At 40.8% G+C, this 21,009-nt stretch overlaps 1 protein-coding gene across 3 annotated transcripts in view; it reads left to right on the forward strand.

Moving 5' to 3' along the window:
* Positions 1 to 21,009, forward strand: part of LOC136330450 (zinc finger BED domain-containing protein 5-like) — a 41,904-nt gene that overhangs the window by 18,320 nt on the left and 2,575 nt on the right. Inside the window, exons 2-3 of one of the 3 annotated variants that reach the window (XM_066267290.1) lie at positions 15,455 to 15,657; positions 18,505 to 19,906. In XM_066267290.1, the coding sequence (XP_066123387.1) occupies positions 18,516 to 19,688 (1,173 nt within the window). In that variant the 5' untranslated portion in view covers positions 15,455 to 15,657; positions 18,505 to 18,515 and the 3' untranslated portion in view covers positions 19,689 to 19,906. Of the gene's footprint in view, positions 1 to 15,454; positions 15,658 to 18,504; positions 19,907 to 21,009 lie in introns of those variants that run through there. The other 2 variants (XR_010730295.1, XM_066267289.1) reach the window with 2 other exon arrangements.

Raw genomic sequence — 21,009 nt, forward strand, 5'->3', positions numbered from 1 at the left:
CGATGTTCTTGCACTTCTGTGGCATTCCCCCTGCAAGCGGCATTGCCAGCCAAACAGGTTGGGTGAATTGAAATCTCAATGGCAGCAAAATCAGCACAATTCCATCATGTTGGCACCCTTGAAATAGGAGTTCAGAAAGCAGTGGATTTTACTGTTAAGAATCTAAATGATCCATATGTCATCAGTATTGTGGATTAGTAGGTGTTTGTGAGACAGCTTGATAATTTGCACTGTTACCCTTTTGCGAAAGTATATTCACAAATTTCAGAAACCACCTCACATCCAGTATATTAACAACGTGGAAAAGAGAGTTTATTTGTAAACTGGAGTCAGCCTTAAGAACTTCTGATCAAAATCAAGTACATTTTATCAAACTTGTCCTTTCTTAATATCGTAAATTGGACTTTGGTGAATTCCAAGTGTAATAATATACATCTCGTATCTATTAACCTTTGCTCTGTTAAGGAGTAAGTCAATTTATCTAATGTTATGGCCTACTTGCAAGTTGATAATTGAACTCTGGAGGGTCTGCTGGACCTGATACTGGGGAGCACTCTGGATAAGTAAATATTATGATTTGTTGACTGGTTTATAGTACCAAGCCTGCAGTTCAGGTCTTAATTTTAGATTTTATTTACATTACTTACACACACACACATACACACACACACACACACACACACACACGTTTGCAGAAAGACTTTGTTGGAAATTATGCCTAAAATAGATCTGTGTTTCTTTAGGGTTGTGCATTTCTCATAATACAAGCTCAGATTCCATACCAGTTGACTTCCTATTTTTCTCTACCATAAAAGTTTGAATTTGTCTATTTTAATGTATTGTCGATAGAGCAAACTAGATAATACTGGGTGAAAGCACTGGAAATTATAAAGTACTATACACCCAGATTTTTATTATTTTAGCCTTTGTGATGTGTCATGTAGTTTATACTGAAAAACAAACAAATCTTACCTCTTTTCTGTTCTACATTTATAGGAAAGCAGGCTACATGGGACACATATTTACAGGTTATATCTGATGTTCAGAAATTTCTTTAGGAAAATTTCTTAAGAAAAATTAACTGGTGTTGCTTTTTAGTAAATCTATATAGGGAAAAATGAAATAAGAGGTGCCATTCTATTCTATTTCAGTATCTAGTACCTTTTCTGCTTTTTCTTTACAAAGGTTTATTTTTTATATTTATGATTTTGGAAATAATAAGTAGGTTAGAGACCTTTATTTAAAACATCTAAGGCCCTGGCTGGTTATCTCAGTCAATTAATAGCATCTTGAAATGACAAGGTTGTGGGTTCAATTCCTGGTCAGGGCACACACAGGAAGTAACCAATGAATGCATCACTTAGGAGAACTGGAAATGAATGCTTCCCTTCTGCTACTCTCTCTCTACCTTCCTCTCTCTACTTTACTCTTTCTGTCTAAAAAAGTTAAGCCCTGGCTGGGTTAGTTGAAGCATTCATTGTCCTGGAGCCCAGAAGTTGCCTATTCAATTCCCTGGTCAGGGCACATACAGGAGCAGCTTAATGTTCCTGACTGTCTCTTCTGCTTATATCAAAAAAACAAACCAACAACAGCAACAAAAAACTTAAGCATTTCTGCTGGTAGCATAAGAAAATCTTCATTTTGTTTGACTTAAGTAAATGCCAAAAATAAATATTGGGCAAACAATTCAAAAATAGTTCTTTTATATTTTTATGTCTCTGCCTTTTCCTCTGGCACAAATTTCATGTCTCAAAAATGGAGAAAGGGCCCTGGCCGGTTGGCTCAGTGGTAGAGTGTCAGCCTGGTGTGCAGGAGTCCCGGGTTCGATTCCCGGCCAGGGCACACAGGAGAGGCGCCCATCTGCTTCTCCACCCCTCCCCCTCTCCTTCCTCTCTATCTCTCCTTCCCTTCCCGCAGCCGAGGCTCTGTTGGAGCAAAGTTGGCGTGGGCGCTGAGGATGGCTCTATGACCTCTGCCTCAGGTGCTAGAATGGCTCTGGTTGCAACAGAGCATCGCCCCAGAACGGCAGAGCATTGCCCCCTGGTGGGCATACCAGGTGGATCCCGGTCGGGTGTATGCGGGAGTCTGTCTGATTGCCTCCCTGTTCCCAACTTCAGAAAAATACAAAAAAAAAAAAAAAATGGAGAAAGGAGGCCTTGGATGGTTGGCTCAGTGGTAGAGTGCCAACCTAGGTGTGGATGTCCCGGGTTCAATTTCTGGTCAGGACACATAGGACAAGCAACCATCTGTTTCCCTACCCTTCTCCATTCTTTCTTTCTCTCTCCCCTCCTCCTACTGTCATGGCTCGTTCATTGGTTTGAGAGAGTTGGCCCTGGGTGCTGAGGATGGTATTGAGGATGGCTTGGTGGCCTCCACCTCAGTTGCTAAAAATACCTTGGTTGCCGAGCAACAGAGCAGCGGTTTCAGATGACCAAAGCATCACCCATAGGGGGCTTGCTGGGTGGACTGGGGTGCATGAGAGAGTCTGTTTTTCTACCTCCCCTCCTCTCACTTAATTAAAAAGAAAAGGAGAAAGGATTTGTACATACATATACGGTAATGCATAAAACACTGAATTGAAAACCAGAAAATCAAAGATAAAGGAACAAAATTAATACAAAAGTGATATGAAAACAGAGAACCCTGTCCTCATTCAAGAAACTATGAAAATTTCAAGTAAAAAGGTATTTTTTCTAGTACCTGAAGAAAAATGGCTGTCACTTAGGGTTGGGGTGATTTCAGCATTGTCCTTCAGCCCGTGCGTTCTTCAGCGTTTCCCTTCGGGGCTCCTGCCATGTGATATGCAGGGCTTTTAATATTAAAGGAAGTTCTTGTTCTTGAGGGCTAAGGTTAGTTGGCTTTTCTGTTTCTTAATATTCCTTCTTTAACTGGCTGAGCATAAATGAATTTGTTATTAGATGTCCAGTATCAGTATAATGGTTGTTAGAGTTATGGGTGTTAATCATAATTGTGCTTGGCTGCAAGTAAGAGAAATATGCAAATGGAAGCTTAATCAGATTTTTCTTCTGAAATAGAGAGTCTCAGGGTCAGTCAGTCAGGGCTGGTGCAGCTACTTAAAGAACGGCTGTTCTGTGTTCCTCCTTGGCAGCCTTTGCATGTGGCTTTGATGTCTGTAGTCATAAGACGGCTGCTGTACCTTGAGGGGTCACTGTTAAGCAGGAAGAGAGGCCGAGGGCAAAAAGTGCATGTCAGGTGAGCCAGGTCCTTTTTTCTCCAGAAGACAATCTTTGCAGAAACACTACTGTGTTTTAAAATACAGATTTTGCGGTTTTGTTCAAGAATGGTGAGGTCAACTGTTCAGATGATTGCCCTTGAAGAAATAATTTATTACTCGCAGTTCCCAAGACAAAGTTGGCACATCACGCAAGGCCACACTAGAAAATCCTGAGGTCAGTGGAAGGCAGAAGGCACAAGGCAGAGAGAGCCGGAGGCATTGCCTTCATTGTGATTTTCTCTGAATGAGTGGGCAAGGCAGGGAAGCAGGTTTACTTTGAATAATTTTATTGAGCTTTGGTCTGTAGGTGCCGGTCTTAGTTGTGTGATGCCTGACTCTGGGGTGATAGGGCAGTTTCAGAGCCAAGTAAAAGCCTTGGGATTGGGGTGTGGTTCTTGATTGGTGAGTTTGCATATGAAATGCACTTGCAGGCGAGCCATTCATTCACTGTCTCTAAGAATTGATAACCCTGGGTGGTTGTTAGTTCTTTCCTAGTTAGTAATGTCCCACATATCAAAGCAGCAAATACAGAAATTAGAAAATGTGGTTAATGCATAGTTCCTCTTATGTCCTTTGCTGAAACTGTGTTACTCGGCCATCATTACAACAAGGAATTCTAGGCATTTATATATTTGTATATTTATAACTGGGTTCATTTTAATCTGAACAAATAGGAGTGGTATTAATACTAAAGAAGAAATAAGTAGTTATTGATTAAACAAGTAGAATTTTGTACACCGTGTAACATGTGAAGAATTAGCATCTAAAAGTACAGGTGTAGTTTAAATCATGAGTTGCAAATTCAAATGGCACCTTTGGCCAGATGTTCCAGGTGAGTTCTGGTGAGATAGAGGATGCATATACTCTTCAAAGTAAAAATTAAAAAAACAAAAACACTGTGATTGATATGTGGCCTATTGGTTGTCAGTTGTGTACCTAGTCTAAATCAAGGAAATTTAAAGAAAATTACATATGAATAAATAGACAAGTTTTACTGATGTGACTGTAAAAAAAATTATACTTCATTTATCATGTTACTCAGCAATCATAGTCACATTTTCTAGTTAACTGGGTAACTCCTCTTAAGGGCCAAATTTTATGAAGTTTTAGTGTTTTTTTCTGAAGTTTTCATTTTGAAAGATTTCAAACCTGCAGAAAATTAGAATATTGCAGTGAATGCATATATATCTTTAACTTTGGGCAACTAATGGTCAACATATTTATTGCCTTATTTATGTTCCCTGTCTATTTCTTTTGAACCCATTTGAAGTATACTGCAAGTATTATGATTCTTTTGTGTGTGTGTGTGTGTGTGTGTGTGTGTGTGTGTGTTTTTCTGAAGCTGGAAACGGGGAGAGACAGTCAGACAGACTCCCGCATGCGCCCGACTGGGATCCACCTGGCACACCCACCAGGGGCGATGCTCTGCCCCTCCGGGGCGTCGCTCTGCCACGACCAGAGCCACTCTAGCGCCTGGGACAGAGGCCAAGGAGCCATCCCCAGCGCCTGGGCCATTTTTGCTCCAATGGAGCCTCGGCTGCGGGAGGGGAAGAGAGAGACAGAGAGGAAGGAGGGGGGGTGGTGGAGAAGCAAATGGGCGCTTCTCCTATGTGCCCTGACCGGGAATCGAACCCGGGTCCCCCGCACGCCAGGCCGACGCTCCACCGCTGAGCCAACCGGCCAGGGCCAAGTATTATGATTCTTTAACTCAAAGTATGTCAACATGTATTACCTGAGAACAAGGATGTTTCTATATAACAGTAAATAAATATACACTGGTTGTCAAACTCGAGAAATGTATAACTGCAACAAATACAATATTCCGCATTCAGTTTTACTCAACTTTTCAATAATGTTCTTTTATAGCATGTAAAAAAATTTGGGATCCAAACAAATATTATCTTCTTTTATCTAGACCAGCTCTTTTTCTTTTTCTTTTTTTTTTACAGAGACAGAGAGTCAGAGAGAGGGACAGCTAGCAGCTAGGGACAGACAGACAGGAAGGGAGAGAGATGAGAAGCATCGATTATTCATTGTGGCACCTTAGTTGTTCAGTGATTGCTTTCTCATATGTGCCTTGACTGAGGGGCGTCAGCACAGCAACTGACCCCTTGTTCAAGGAAGCAACCTTGGGCTTCAAGCCAGCGACTATGGGGTCATGTCTATAATCCTATGCCCAAACCAGCCTGCACTATAGCTGGTGAGCCCTCACTCAAGCTGGTGAGCTCAGGGTTTTGAACCTGGGTCCTCAGTATCCCAGTCTGAGGCTCTATCCACTGTGCCACTGCCTGGTCATGCTAGACCTGCTCTATTTTCATGGGACTAATGCATTAGGAGTCCAGGTCTTTTGTTTCATAGAATGCGCACAAGTTTGATCATCTGCTATTTCCACCTCAGTTAGACTCAGGTTAAACATTTGGATAAGAGTATTCCAGGTGATAGGAACTCAGTGCAGCATGTCAGGAGGCCCAGCTACTAGTTTGTTCTGTGGGTGTTGATGTCATTAGTTGATTACTTGGGGCAGGTGGGACCTGCCTCCTCCCCGGAAAGAGGACATTCCCTTTGTGAGTAATCTGTGGAGCAATGCTTTGAAACTTCATGAATATTGTTTCCCATCAAGCTTTCACCTGGAAAATGAACATCCACTGTTTCTTTACTAAGTCAGTCAACACTTTGGAAGTTACAACACAGTGATTTTTCTGGTTTCATCACTTCTTCTACAGTAGCTGGCATTGTTTCACACAGAAAGGCTTTTCCTCCCAGCCTAGTCCTGGCCCCTTTCTTGAGTTCAGTATGAATTCATGGATTATTTTTATATTCATTGTTCTATTCTATTTCAATCATTATTCATATTGATGCCCAAAATATTCTAATATTGCTGGACCTCCGAACTGCTGGATGCGAGGTTGTCTTGTAGCATTCCCCACTCTTTCTGGGGGTGATATCATCTGTGCCCCCCCCCTTTGGTTCTAACTAACTCTTGTGTTAGTCAGTAGCTAACTCTTGTGTATTATGTAGTGAGGTACAGCAAGTTTTTTAATCCTTTGACTACCAAGAGGGTTACAGATTTTGTAGACCCGAGCACTGTGGGGCATACAAATATGAATGAGATGGGTCTCCGTCCTCTAGTTTTCTCTTGGATGGTGGAGACAAAGCTGTGTCAGTGAGCTAATACCAGGGATTAATGTGTGGACTGTTATCCTGGTTAACCTCCAGGGTGTAAATGAAACATTGGTGTTAGCCTTAGAACCCTTCTCCAAGGAGGAATAGGAGTGGTGAATCAAAGTTGTGATAAGGAAGTCAGTCTTAAAGGGGTATGTGCATGTATGTGTGTGTGTACACATATGTATATGTAGTAAGGCTAATTAAGAAAGTTGAAGTTCAGCCCTGTTGGGGTTGGCTCAGTGGTAGAGAGTCATCCTGGTATGTGAATGTCCCAGGTTCAATTCTGGTCAGGGCACAAAGGAGAGGGACCATCTGCTTCCTCACCCCTCTCTTCCCCCTCTGCCTCTCTTTCCCAACCCTCCTCCCTCTCTCTCCCTCCCCTCCCTATTCCTTTCTTCCCAGCTCTTCCTGCAGCCATGGCTAATTGGCTGGAGTGAGTTGGCCCCTGGCTGTCGGGCCTTGGCCTCAGCCCCTAAAAATCACTGGGTTGTGCAGCCAGGATGCCTTAGATGGGCAGAGCATCCTATGGCAGATCATTGGCCCAAGGGGGCTTGCTGCTGGGTGGATCCCAGTTGAGGTGCATGTGGGAGTCTGTCGCTCTGCCTCCCCTGCTCTCAATTAAGAAAAAAAGAAAAGAAAAAGTTGAAATTCATCTGTTATTTTATTTTTTACTGGACAAGTAATTACTTAAGTGTTTAAATAATGTTGTTACTTTTCTCCACAATTTATTAAGGTACACAAATATTTGAAGGAACTGCTAGGGAGGTTTGTCTTCCATCTCGATCTCTTTTTGCTCCTCCTCTTCCCTATTTCTATCTCTCCCTCTATCTCTATTTCTTTATATGTATCTAAGGAACTTAACAGTGTGTGTTTCATGTAGAAATCTTTTGACTGGTGACTAATATATTTTGATTTGCTTAACAATTTGTATCACTAACAGAGTACCTGGGATCTGGTTAAAAAATGAGTGGATTTTAGGCTTCATTTAATAAACATGCCAGCAGGTTACAAAGCCTTTCATTATTTGAAGCTTGATCTTTTGTGTTGTAGGTTTGTTAGTTGTGAGATGAGCCTATTTGGTTTCTGTTTTTGAAAATGTTAAGGAGTAGAAAGTTAGTGTTTAATTTTTTCAAATAATTATTCTGTGATGGGATTTTATTGTCAAGGCCAAATAGGGATAACAAAGTTTATTGTTAACATCTTGGTGCAGATGGGCTTAAGCTAAAAAGGTCTTAGCCAGAAGTGCTGCTTAGAGAGTTTCTTTTTTTTTTTTTTCCCCTGAAGCTGGAAGCGGGGAGAGACAGACTCTGGCATGCGCCCTACTGGGATCCACCTGGCATGCCCACCAGGGGGCGACGCTCTGCCCATCCGGGGCGTCTCTCTGCCCATCCAGGGCGTCGCTCTGTTGCGACCAGAGCCACTCTAGCACCTGGGGCAGAGGCCAAGGAGCCATCCCCAGCGCCTGGGCCATCTTTGCTCCAATGGAGCCTTGGCTGCGAGAGGGGTAGAGAGAGACAGAGAGGAAGGAGAGGGGGAGGGGTGGAGAAACAGATGGGCGCTTCTCCTGTGTGCCCTGGCTGGGAATCGAACCCGGGACTTCTGCACGCCAGGCCGACGCTCTACCACTGAGCCAACCGGCCTGGGCGGAGAGCTCCTTTTTTAAAAAAAAAATTTTATTTAGACAATTAATTTTAACGGGATGACATTGGTCAACTTGAGTACATAGATTTAGAGAAAACATCTCCAGATCATTTTGACATTCGATTATGTTGTATACCTATCACCCAAAGTCAATGTCATTTATTTCTGCTCCTATTTTTTTTTATTCATTTTATAGAAGAGAGAGAGAGAGAAGGGGGGAGGACCAGGAAGCATCAATTCCCATATGTTCCTTGACCAGGCAAGCCCAGGGTTTTGATTCGGCGACCTCAGCATTCCAGGTCGATGCTTGATCCACCGTGCCAGCACTAGTCAGGCCATCACCCAAAGTCAAGTTGTCTCTGGGACCTTTTGTTTATTTTTTTTTATGCCCCTCCTCTTTTTCTACCCCCCTTTCTCTCTTCCCTTTCCCTCCTCATGGTAACTACTGCAGTTTTATCTATGTCCATGAGCATCAATTTTGTGTCCCACCTAGTATGGAATCATTCAGTTCTTAGTTTTTTCTGATTTTCTTATTTTACTCAGTATAATGTTGTTAAGGTCCATCCATGTTGTTGTAAATGATACTGTATGTCATTTCTTATGTCTGAGTAGTATTCCATAGTGTATATGTACCACATCTTCTTTATCCAAACCTCTATTGAAGGGCTTTTTGATTGAAACGAATCCTCATTCACTGTTGGTGGGAATGTAAAGTAGTACAACCATTATGGAAGAAATTTTATGGTTCCTCAAAATATTAAGAATAGAACTACCATATGACCCAGCAATCCCTCTCCTGGGTATATACCCCCAAAACTCAAAAATATTGGTATGTAAAGACACATGCAGCCCCACGTTCATAGCAGCATTGTTCATGCGGCCAAGACAGAGAGCTCTTTTAATAGGAGTAAGAGTGGGAAAGCAGTTGCTGCTCGAAGGGCTTATCTATGTAGTTTCTCAGAGCGCTCTGTCCTTGGTGACTTTGTGTCGGGATTTAGCTGCCGGTCATATTTCAATTGAAATGATTAATTAAAATGATGATGATTTTTTGAGCTCTCTTAATTAGCCATGTTTCTTTAGAGAGAAGTTTCATAAAACTTTATGGCCACACAAGCATAAATGTTTCTAATTTTAGTGGTAAAACAGTTTGACAAGAATGTCTAGGTCTTCAAGTGGCAGGAAAACATATAACAGGTGAAAGTGAAGGTTAATTTTTAGTGCCCTTTGCTTTAGAGTAAGTCATCAGTGAAGCCAAGGTCTTTGTTTACTAGGTTGTAATTATGCTTCATCAGCTGTACAAATTAAAAGGTTTTAGAGCAGGATGAAATGCCAGTTACATCATAGGTGAACACACCTGATCTCCAAGGTTACATATTGTATTATATTTACTTAACAATATTGTAATGACAGTGTTATAAAAATAGAAAAAGATCAGTGGTTGCAAGAGTTACAGAAGGGGAAATGGAGTGGAGTTTGGCTATAAAAGAACAACAAGCCTGACCAGGCGGTGGCACAGTGGATAGAGCGTCGGACTGGGATGCGGAGGACCCAGGTTCGAGACCCCGAGGTTGTCAGCTTGAACGCGGGCTCATCTGGTTTGAGCAAAAGCTCACCAGCTTGAACTCAGGGTTGCTGGCTCAAACAAGGGGTCACTCAGTCTGCTGAAGGCCCCCGGTCAAGGCACATATGAGAAAGCAATCAATGAACAACTAAGGTGTCTCAATGCCTTAACAAAAAACTAATGATTGATGCTTCTCATCTCTCTATTCCTGTCTGTCTTTCCCTGTCTATCCTTCTCTCTGACTCTCTCTCTGTTTTCTGTGAAAAAAAGAACAAGAGGGATTTTTGTGCGGATGGAAGTGTTTGTATTCCAACTGTATCTGTATCAGTATCTGATTGTGATAGTGTACTATGGTTTAGCAAGATGTTACTGCTGGGGAAATGGGGTACATGGTACGAGAGATCTTTGTATTATATACGTATCTTAACTATATGGGAATTTACAAGTATCTTAAATAAATTAATTTTAAAAAGGGTCTTATGGGATGGCATTTCAAGCAACCGAGAAATTTTAGGTCAAACTATTTGCCTTATGTTTTTTCTTTAATGAGAGACGATTAACTATTACACTCTTGAGTGTTTGGGTTTCTTTGCTTTGCTATATAGCCTTCCCCATTCCCCCCCCCCCACCCCCACCCCCGCAGACCACCATCAGACATTTTCTCCCATTGTCAATGCATAGACTACTAAACCCTGCCCACTTTAACTCTACTGTTAATAGAGAATTGGGAATGTGGACAACACAGCTTGTTAGACTTGGGTGTGACGTTAGAATAAACAAACCAAGTGAAAGCCTGAAGGGCTCTTGGGGCTTTATTTAGAGCTTAAATGTTCTCAGAGTGTCCACTTGCTTATTAAATACCATTCTGCTTTATTTTCCGTTTTTTTTCTGTTTGTTTGTTTGTTTTTAGGGAATGGGTTTTATTATTTTTTTAAAAGACTATTCAATTCTTTTTTCAAAGAGGAGAGAAAGAGAGAGGGAGGGAGGGGGAGAGAGAGAGAGAGAGAGAGAGAGAGAGAGAGAAGGGGAGGAGCAGGAAGCATCAACTCTCATATATGCCTTGACTGGGCGAGCCCAGGGTTTCGAACCAGCGACCTCAGTGTTCCAGGTTGACGCTTTAACCCACTATGCTACCACAGGTCAGGCTATTTCCCGTTCTTATCATATGTTGTAATCTAGAGAATTAAGCTGCTGGTAAATAATCTAAAAACTGAAGTTTTACCTAATGATATAGAAGGAGGCAGTACAGTGTTGATGTCACAGGTGTCTCTAGAATCAGATTCTGTGGGTGCAGATCCTGGTTCTGCTTATTGGCTAATAAGTAGTTACTTAATCTCTGATCTGCCATTTATCACAAATAAAGATGAGTAATAGTATCTTCGCAGATTTTATAAAAATTATAAGAGATAGTGATGCAGTGGATCAACGTGGACCTGGAATGTTGAGGTCGCTGGTTCAAAACCCTGGGTTTGCCTGGTCAAGGCACATATGGAGTTGATGCTTCCTGCTTCTTCCCCGTTCTTTCTCTCTCTGTCTCTGTTCTCTTAAAATGAATTAATAAATTTTTTAAAAAGATTATAAATGATAATACATGATAAGTATAGTGTTCTTGGTCTCGATGCATAATTGCTGTTACAGTTAATAAGGATGTATGGATATTTACTCTGCATAGGAGGTGTGATCAGCTGTTAAATTAAGCAGGGTGTGAGATCTTCAAGATATTCTATTTGTGACCTAGTCCACTTACCACCCACCCTTCTCACCCCATCCTGTAATTAAAATAAGCTTCAGTAATTATTTGTTAAACCTGGAACCTTTCCATTGACAAAGCATAAATTATTTTTTTAGAAATATGGCTTAAAAGGGGCAATTCTAGGGAAATGTTTCAGTCATGTTAATTTCAAAGACTTAAAAACACTTCTTTGTTTTATAGAGGTGCACAGCTTGCAATGAAATTACACTGATGCGTTATCTTGTGAACACTAGATAACACTTTATTCTTAATATCACTTAAAAATCTTTCTTGCTAGTGTGTCAGGGAAGCCTACTTTCATCTACACCTGCTCTGCCTTCGTGGTACTGATGCTTAGGAGTCCAGGCCAGGTGTTTCATAGAGTGCTCACAGGTTTGATCATCTTATTGTCTCCACCTGATTAAACTTAGGTTAAACATTTGGATAAGAGTACTTCCATAGGTGATGGGAACTCAAGCGGCATGTCAGAGGTGCAGCTACCCGTTTGTTCTGTGGGTGTTGATGTTATGGCTCCCACAAAAATATAGCTTGAAAAAACCCCCACGCTGGACTGTTACCAGATCCATCATTACATGTCATGGTGTTTATGTTTGACAGTTTATTACTCCATTGGTTAGAAAATTGATTTTTGTTATTGAAGTTAACAACAGCAAGATCTTAGAATCAGAGTCAGAAATAGAAACTTCTTCCTCCCAGCCACAAAATAATTTGCATTTCTTTTCTTTAAAAAAATTTTTATTTATTTATTTATTTATTTATTTATTTATTTATTTATTACAGAGACAGAGAGTGAATCAGAGAGAGGGATAGACAGGGACAGACAGACAGGAACGGAGAGAGACGAGAAGCATCAATCATTAGTTTTTCATTGCGCGTTGCAACACCTTAGTTGTTCATTGATTGCTTTCTCACCTGTGCCTTAACCACGGGCCTTCAGCAGACCGAGTAACCCCTTGCTTGAGCCAGCGACCTTGGGTCCAAGCTGGTGAGCCTCGCTCAAACCAGATGAGCCCGCACTCAAACTGGTGACCTCGGGGTCTTTGAACCTGGGTCCTTCCGCATCCCAGTCCGAGGCTCTATCCACTGCGCCACCACCAGGTCAGGCAATAATTTGCATTTCTTGAAACTACATCTGAATGATAACATGTAGGTGTAAAATCATATGGATATTTTTCTCATGTATCTATTTTTATTACTAACAATATAGATTTGGAGTACCACCTACTGAGAGAGTGAGCTACGCAAGTTATTTCAATTGTCTGGAATTTCAATCTCCAAATATATAAAATGTGAATAATAGTTATAATATTGTCTTGGTGAATCTCAACATTAAAGTGAAAGATCTATGTAAATAACCAAGTGGGTTATCAGATAACTGCTTTGTTTTTGGTCCATTAAGGCGCATTATGGGAAAGATTTTAGGAACCTCTAAGTTTCTCTTCCTGTCTTTTCTAGTAGTAGAGATTAATTTATATTTACTTTCCTTTGTGACTAAAATAGATAATTATGTTAGATAATTTAAGTGTGCTACCTTTAAGATACTCCATTTTACAAAATGTCTTAAATATTAACTTGCTGTTTGGAACATTTATGGATGTGGAATTCATTTTGCTGTGATGCTTGATGTTTATATTTTTTAGTAAGAGCCTTAAGTGTAGAACTGCTCTCTGACTTTTAAGAAAATGAATACTGATTCTTGGGCGTTTCACATTTTTGTAGGTTTTCCAGAACTAATGGGTTTAATTTAAGCAATGCTGCAGTTTGCTTTTACTGGTAATTTTGGTCGTGGTGCGGACAATATCAGAGTTGAAGTGATAGATACTGCTGTAGCCATGAGATAGACCAAATTATTATGTTAAGTTGATGCTTAAAATGTTTTTATTATGAATCAGCCACAAATTACAAAGGCAATCTGAACTAGTCTTTATAGCCATGCAGTGTGGGTTTGATTGGCTATTTTAGTATTTAAAATGCAACAATTTTTAAACTTTTGTTGCAGAAACAGTTGTGAGCATAGGTAGAACACTGTTGGTGCAAACACAGGAAGGAAATATATAAATATGATAATCTGTGGTATGTGTATATATTTGATTTTTCTTATTCCCTCTCCTACTACCTTCCTGTTGTCTGAAGTAGAGCTGAGGGATGCAGAGCGCAAATGCAGTCTGCCTGGCCCAGAGCCTGTAGTCCTACCCTTTACATTTACCAGAGTATGGCATTGAATGCCGTTTATCATTATAACCTAGACCCATGATGGTGAACCTATGACACGCGTTTCACCACTGACACATGTAAGCATTTTCGATGACACATGGCTGCATGTGGCCGTATACCAGAGAATTATGGGGCCGCATGTCGAGAAGGACGTTTCATCCTCGGCTCCTGCACTGCCAGGTGCAGTAGCCCAGGATAAAACATTTGCTGTACTGTAGATACTCTGTGCCCGAGATCTGTTGGCCACAACAGCAAAACTCTGGCACAGAGCGTCTAGATCTAGGACTTCCGGTTAGGCTGTTTTTCTCAGAGTGACACACCACCTGAGTTATGCTAGGTTTTTGGCGAATTTTGACACACCAAGCTCAAAAGATTGCCCATCACTGACCTATACTGTATTTCCTGTATTGAAATGTTTTCTAATAAGTACATGTTATGTAGATTTCTTCTCATTTTATGAACTTTATTGATAAGGATCCCCACTAAAGTAATGTCTGTCTTTTATAAAAACCATTATGCAGGTTTTTGGATCTGTTAACATTCCAAGTTTGAGTCTCTGCTCAGCCATTTATTCTTCTCTGATTTTGAGGTGGTCCCTTACTAAGTTTTGTTTTTTGCTCACTGAGGAGAGTCATGGCTTTTGGGTTGTTGTTTGTTGTTATTATTGTTTTTTAGGGAAGTGGCTAGGTTTGAAATTTTTATGTTTTCCATTGTAGATAGCAGTGTGTTCAGAAGACATGCCATTCTTGAGGTGGTGGATGGTCAGCTTTGAACCAAACTGGTTAAATATGTTATTAAGGATTCATTTTAACTTTTTGTCTCACAATTTCCCAGCTCCTAATTTAGAGGGGTTTTCTAAGGTTATAGAAATAGAGAATTAATGTCAAATTGTATCCTCCTTATTGCCAGAAGATAATTTATAGATAAAGATCAAAGTGTTTAAACTACTCTACAAAGAGCAGTTTTACATTTACATAGTTAGAATTGAATGAATGCTAATCTGTTCACATGTACATTATTTTTTTTAATATTTATTTATTTTTATTTATTTATTTTTTGGGGGCATTTTTCGGAAGCTGGAAACGGGAAGGCAGTCAGACAGACTCCCGCATGCGCCTGACCGGGATCCACCCGGCATGCCCATCTGGGGCGTCGCTCTGTTGCACCCAGAGCCATCCTAGCACCTGAGGCAGAGGCCACAGAGCCATCCCCAGCGCCTGCGCCATCTTTGCTCCAATGGAGCCTTGGTTGCAAGAGGGGAAGAGAGAGATAGAGAGGAAGGAGAGGGGGAGGGGTGGAGAAGCAGATGGGTGCCTCTTCTGTATGCCCTGGCCAGGAATCGAACCCAGGACTCCTGCACGCCAGGCCGACGCTCTACCACTGAGCTAACCAGCCAGGGCTCACATGTACATTATTTTGTTCATGACTGGCTATTACAAATAAGATTCAATCAAAAACCCATAATTATGAGGCTAGGGTTCTGACCAAAGTCACAAGTGTTATAGAGTTGAATTTTAACAGCGTACTGCACCTCAGTGTGTAGAAGAGTTGAATATTTCTAAAATTTAGATCTTGTTCAACTTTTAAGATTTTAAAAATAATTTTAATTTGAAAGTTCCTATGAAGGTCTAGAATTTTAATTACTTTAAGCCAGTGACCCTGCATTCAAGCCAGATGAGCCCGTGCTCAAGTCAGTGTCCTCAGGGTTTTGAACCTAGATCCTCTGTGTCGCAGTCTGACACTCTACCCACTGCGCCACTGCTTGGTTAGACAATAAATGCTAACTGGTATGATCAGTCAACTTTGTTGTTGACGTACTTCTATCCGCTTGCTGGGTTTTTTTGTTTTTTGGGTTTTTTTTTTTTGAAATTTTTATTCATTTTAGAGAAAAGAGAGAGAGAGTGAGGGTGAGAGAGAGAAAGGAGGAGGAGCAAGAAGCATCAACTCCCATATGTGCCTTGACCAGGCAAGCCCAGGGTTTAGAACTGGTGACCTCAGTGTTCCAGGTCAATGCTTTATCCACTGCGCCACCACAGGTCAGGCTCCACTTGATGTTTTTGATCTTTCAACTCTACTTTAAATAAAAAGGTATGAACTTCTATCTTGTGTATTATTCTCCCCAATCCATATCCTGATGTTACCCCTCATATCATTTTTGTTAATGTTATTAGGCATTTGAAGTTTTGCAGAGAAGATATTATATAAAGTCAAAACAAGGATGAAATTAAAGTGGTTAGGGGTATACTTTTCAAATTAGGCTTGTCTTGTATATGTGTGAATATTCTAAGGTCTAAAGTTTTTATATTCATATAGATTTTTTTTTTTGTATTTTTCTGAAGCTGGAAACGGGGAGAGACAGTCAGACAGACTTCCGCATGCGCCCGACTGGGATCCACCCGGCACGCCCACCAGGGGCGACACTCTGCCCACCATGGGGCGATGCTCTGCCCCTCCGGGGCGTCGCTCTGCCGCGACCAGAGCCACTCTAGCGCCCGGGGCAGAGGCCAAGGAGCCATCCCTAGCGCCCGGGCCATCTTTGCTCCAATGGAGCCTTGGCTGCGGGAGGGGAAGAGACAGAGAGGAAGGGGGGGGGGTGGAGAAGCAAATGGGCGCTTCCCCTATGTGCCCTTGCCGGGAATTGAACCCGGATCCCCCGCACACCAGGCTGACGCTCTACCACTGAGCCAACCGGCCAGGGCCTATATTCATATAGATTTATTGATGATTGTGTCATGATGATTTGGTTATGAACAGAGGCAATTAAAAAAAGTTTCTAAATTTATTTTAAGAAATAGATCTTGAACTGATTAAATATTAAAAAACACTGGAAATTCCATAATACTCTGTCCCAATAACCTTTCCTCTTTTACTAACTGTGTGTATTTAATGTTATTTTATCTAGGTTAAGAGCACTCCTTCCATACTACTCCACCCATTCATGTTTCCAGATGCTAATGGCTCAGTCTGATAAAAGGAGAGCCCATACCATAAAATTTATCTTTGAGTTCCAAAACTTTCCTTTTAGCGTAGACCAGTGTTTCCCAACGTGGGGCCCACGCCCCACAGGGGGGCAATTTGAAAATGGACTCGACACGACTTTACCTCTTTCGCCTGGGTCATTTAAATGCAATGCTAGATATCGGTGCCAAATTTAACAAAAAATGCAATTCTTAAATAATTGCGGTAATTATTAAGTATAATTTCATTTGACGAGACCAAAATATCAACTGGGTGACTGGCGTTGTCAAGTAAACTTCGTCCTGGGTTCACTGCGGAGCGTGCCGTCTGCCGCGGGGAACCCCGGACATTTTAAAAACTCGCTAAACAATGCAGTTATTCTCACCTAATTGGCCCATTGCAACTTCTGTAGTGTTTCACATCATTCAGTTGGTGTTAATTTGAAATAAGTGTCAGTCAAAACTGTTGTAAAAGCTTGTTGATTTAATAAATATACATATATATATTGTATAGATATAATTGGTATTTGATTTTATTCTTATAAATATTAAACTATTAAGTACTTCTTGCATCGGGGCTAGAAAGCAATAATATTTTATAAATATTATTGGGGCTATAATAGTGCATGCATGACAATTTTAATTTTATTTATTTATTTATTTATTTTTCTTTTTTTTTTTTTTTTGTATTTTTCTGAAGCTGGAAACGGGGAGAGACAGACAGACTCCCGCATGCGCCCGACCGAGATCCACCCGGCACGCCCACCAGGGGCTCCGCTCTGCCCCTCCGGGGCGTCGCGACCAGAGCCACTCTAGCGCCTGGGGCAGAGGCCAAGGAGCCATCCCCAGCGCCTGGGCCATCTTTGCTCCAATGGAGCCTTGGCTGCGGGAGGGGAAGAGAGAGATAGAGAGGAAGGACGGGGGGGGGGGGGGTGTGTGGAGAAGCAAATGGGTGCTTCTCCTATGTGCCCTGGCCGGGAATCGAACCCGAGTCCCCCGCACGCCAGGCCGACACTCTACTGCTGAGCCAACCGGCCAGGGCCTATTTTTATTTTTTATGTTTTTTGAAGCTGGAAACAGGGAGAGACAGTCAGACAGACTCCCGCATGCGCCCGACTGGGATCCACCCGGCACGCCCACCAGGGGCGATGCTCTGCCCCTCCGGGGCGTCGCTCTGCCACGACCAGAGCCACTCTAGCACCTGGAGCAGAGGCCAAGGAGCCATCCCCAGCGCCTGGGCCATCTTTGCTCCAATGGAGCCTTGGCTGCGGTTGGGGAAGAGAGAGACAGAGAGGAAGGAGGGGGAGGGTGGAGAAGCAAATGGGCGCCTCTCCTATGTGCCCTGATTGGGAATCGAACCTGGGTTCCCCACACTCCAGGCCGACGCTCTACCGCTGAGCCAACCGGCCAGGGCCGACAATTTTAATTTTAGAAGCATAACTTTCCAGAAAATTTTGTCAAGTGGAAAAAATATAGATACCTTTTGATTTGCGGTGGTAGTGTAGTAAATGTGTTATATACATTTAAATAAATATGAATTTTTAGTATACGTTTACTCTGTCACAGGGGTCCCCAAACCCCCTGAGGCCATTTATCCGGCCCCTGCCACACTTCCGAAAGGGGCACCTCTTTCATTGATGGTCAGTGAGAGGAGCACATTGACCATCTCATTAGCCAAAAGCAGGTCCATAGTTCCCATTGAAATACTGGTCAGTTTGTTGATTGAAATTTACTTGTTCTTTATTTTAAATATTGTATTTGTTCCCATTTTGTTTTTTTACTTTAAAATAAGATATGTGCAGTGTGCATAGGGATTTGTTCATAGTTTTTTTTATAGTCCAGCCCTCCAATGGTCTGAGGGACAGTGAAATGGCCCCCTGTGTAAAAAGTTTGGGGACCCCTGCTCTGTCACATTGAATATATTTTAACACATATTTTAATATTAGTTTTTAATTGATCTTATTTTTATTTCTTATAGCCCATAGTAAAATGAGTGGTGGAAGCAAGAAAAAAACTCATCAGTATTCAGAGGAATATTTAAAATTTGGGTTCATACCCGCTGTTCACGATGAGCGGATTCCTTTTTGTCTTTTATGCCAGCAATGCTTGACCAAGGAATCAATGAAACGAGGTCATCTTGAGGCGCATTTGAAGGTGAAACATAGTGCTCATATTAATTCAGATTTGAGTTACTTTAAAACTTTAAAGAAAATTTTTGAAAAAACAACATTAAAGTCTCTATTTACTGCTCATACTTCAACTAATAATCGTGTTCTTGAGGCTAGTTATCAAATTTCTTTATTCATCGCTAAAACTGGAGAAAATCACACTATTGGAGGGAATTTAATAAAACCGTCAATATCAGCATTTCTTAAAACGGTTCTTGAAGAAGATGACAAAGATGTAAAAGCTATGCCACTCAGTAACAATTCTGTTTGCAGAAGAATAGACGAAATGAGTGAGGATATTGAAAAACAACTTATTGAAAAGCTGAAAACAAGAAAATTCTCCTTGCAAATGGATGAATCAACTTTGAGAGACAGTGAGGTAGTGTTGATAACTTACGTAAGATATATTGATAAAGGACATTTTTCTGAAGAAATGTTGTTCTGTAAAAGATTAGAAAGCACCACAACCTCCAAAGATATATATAATAACCTAAAAAACTACTTAGATGTCAATGATATACCAATGAAAAATATAACATCTTGTGCTGCAGATGGTGCTCCCAATATGATGGGCAAGAAACATGGCTGCTTAAAATTGATGAAAGATGCGAATCCAGAAATGATTCTTGTGCATTGTGTTATTCATAGGGAAAACTTGGTAGCTAAAAACATCTCTCCTGTTCTGAGTGAAGTATTACATACAGTAATAAAGTGTGTTAATGCTATTAAAGCTAGTGCCAAATGTGAGCGTCTTTTCAAGCTATTTTGTGAAGAACAAAATGAAGACCATGTGAGACTTTTACTTCATACTGAAGTAAGATGGCTATCTAAAGGAAACTGTTTGAAAAGATTTATGGAACTGTTTGATACTCTTAGTGATTTTTTAAGCGACAAACCTGAAATGAAGTATCTGTTAACAATAGATGGTAAAGCATTTGTGAGTTATTTAGCCGATATCTTTGAAAAACTAAATCTATTAAATAAGCAACTTTAAGGAACAAATAAAACTCTTGTCGATGCAAAAGCAAAGATATTTGGTTTCATTACCAATATTGAGTTATGTCAAAAACATATTAACAACAAAAACTTTAAACAATTTCATTGGCTCCAAAAATGTGAAGTAACTGATACCGCTTTACTTGTTATTGTCAATCATTTGAATATTCTATCGGCTGATTTAAAAGAAAGATTTTCTGATTTAAAACAAATTGATTTCCCAACATGGATGATGCAGCCAATGTTAGTGGATTTGTCTGATATATCAAATATGCAGTATCAAGAAGAACTCGCAGAATTCCAAAATGATGAGTCAGTTAAAGCTTTATTTAATATCAAAGGAGCGATGGCATGGCTTTGTGAGGAAACAGAAATCAAATACCCAAATTCAACCAAATGTGCAAGAAAACTATTGCTACCGTTCCCATCTTCATTTTTAGCTGAATGTGGATTTAGTGCTGTAAATGATTTACTGGTAAAAAAAAGAAATCGGCTGGATATAACACAACGTGGAGACTTGAGACTAAAGCTAACCAAATTGGAACCTAATATAAAATCTGTGCAGCAAGCATCAAGCGCAAGGATCACACTAAATTAAAATAATAAGTTAATATAGAACAATCTATATTAAAATTATTTGGAATTTAAATTTCTGGTTTTCATTATATGTTTTGAAATTTTACTTACTGTGTTTTGTTAACAATTTCATAGTGATTTCTTCCTAGAACCTATCATTTATGTTTATTAAGTGAAGAAATCAATTTTTTAATGTTAAAAATTATGTATGTTACATGGGAGGGACATAAAAATTTTAGAAAGGTTAAGGTGGGGCATGGCACAAAAAAGGTTGGGAAACATGCGTAGACTGATTATAGCTCACAACTGTGACTACACAAAGAATTAAATGCAGTAAGTGATAACTACAAAACGAAACTAAAGATCATTCATATAACTTACAAAAGTAATACTTAAGATTGATTGTGGTGCCTGACCAGGTGGTGGTGCAGTGGATAAAGCGTCGGACTGGGATGCGGAAGGACCCAGGTTCGAGACCCCGAGGTCGCCAGCTTGAGCGTGGGCTCATCTGGCTTGAGCAAAGAGCTCACCAGCTTGGACCCAAGGTCGCTGGCTCCAGCAGGGGGTTACTCGGTCTGCTGAAGGCCCACGGTCAAGGCACTTGTGAGAAAGCAATCAATGAACAACTAAGAAGTCGCAACGTGCAACGAGAAACTGATGATTGATGCTTCTCATCTCTCTCCGTTCCTGTCTGTCTGTCCCTGTCTATCTCTGCCTCTGTAAAAAACAAAACAAAACAAAAA

The sequence above is a fragment of the Saccopteryx bilineata genome, chromosome 3 (assembly GCF_036850765.1).
Source record: "Saccopteryx bilineata isolate mSacBil1 chromosome 3, mSacBil1_pri_phased_curated, whole genome shotgun sequence".
NCBI lineage: Eukaryota > Metazoa > Chordata > Mammalia > Chiroptera > Emballonuridae > Saccopteryx > Saccopteryx bilineata.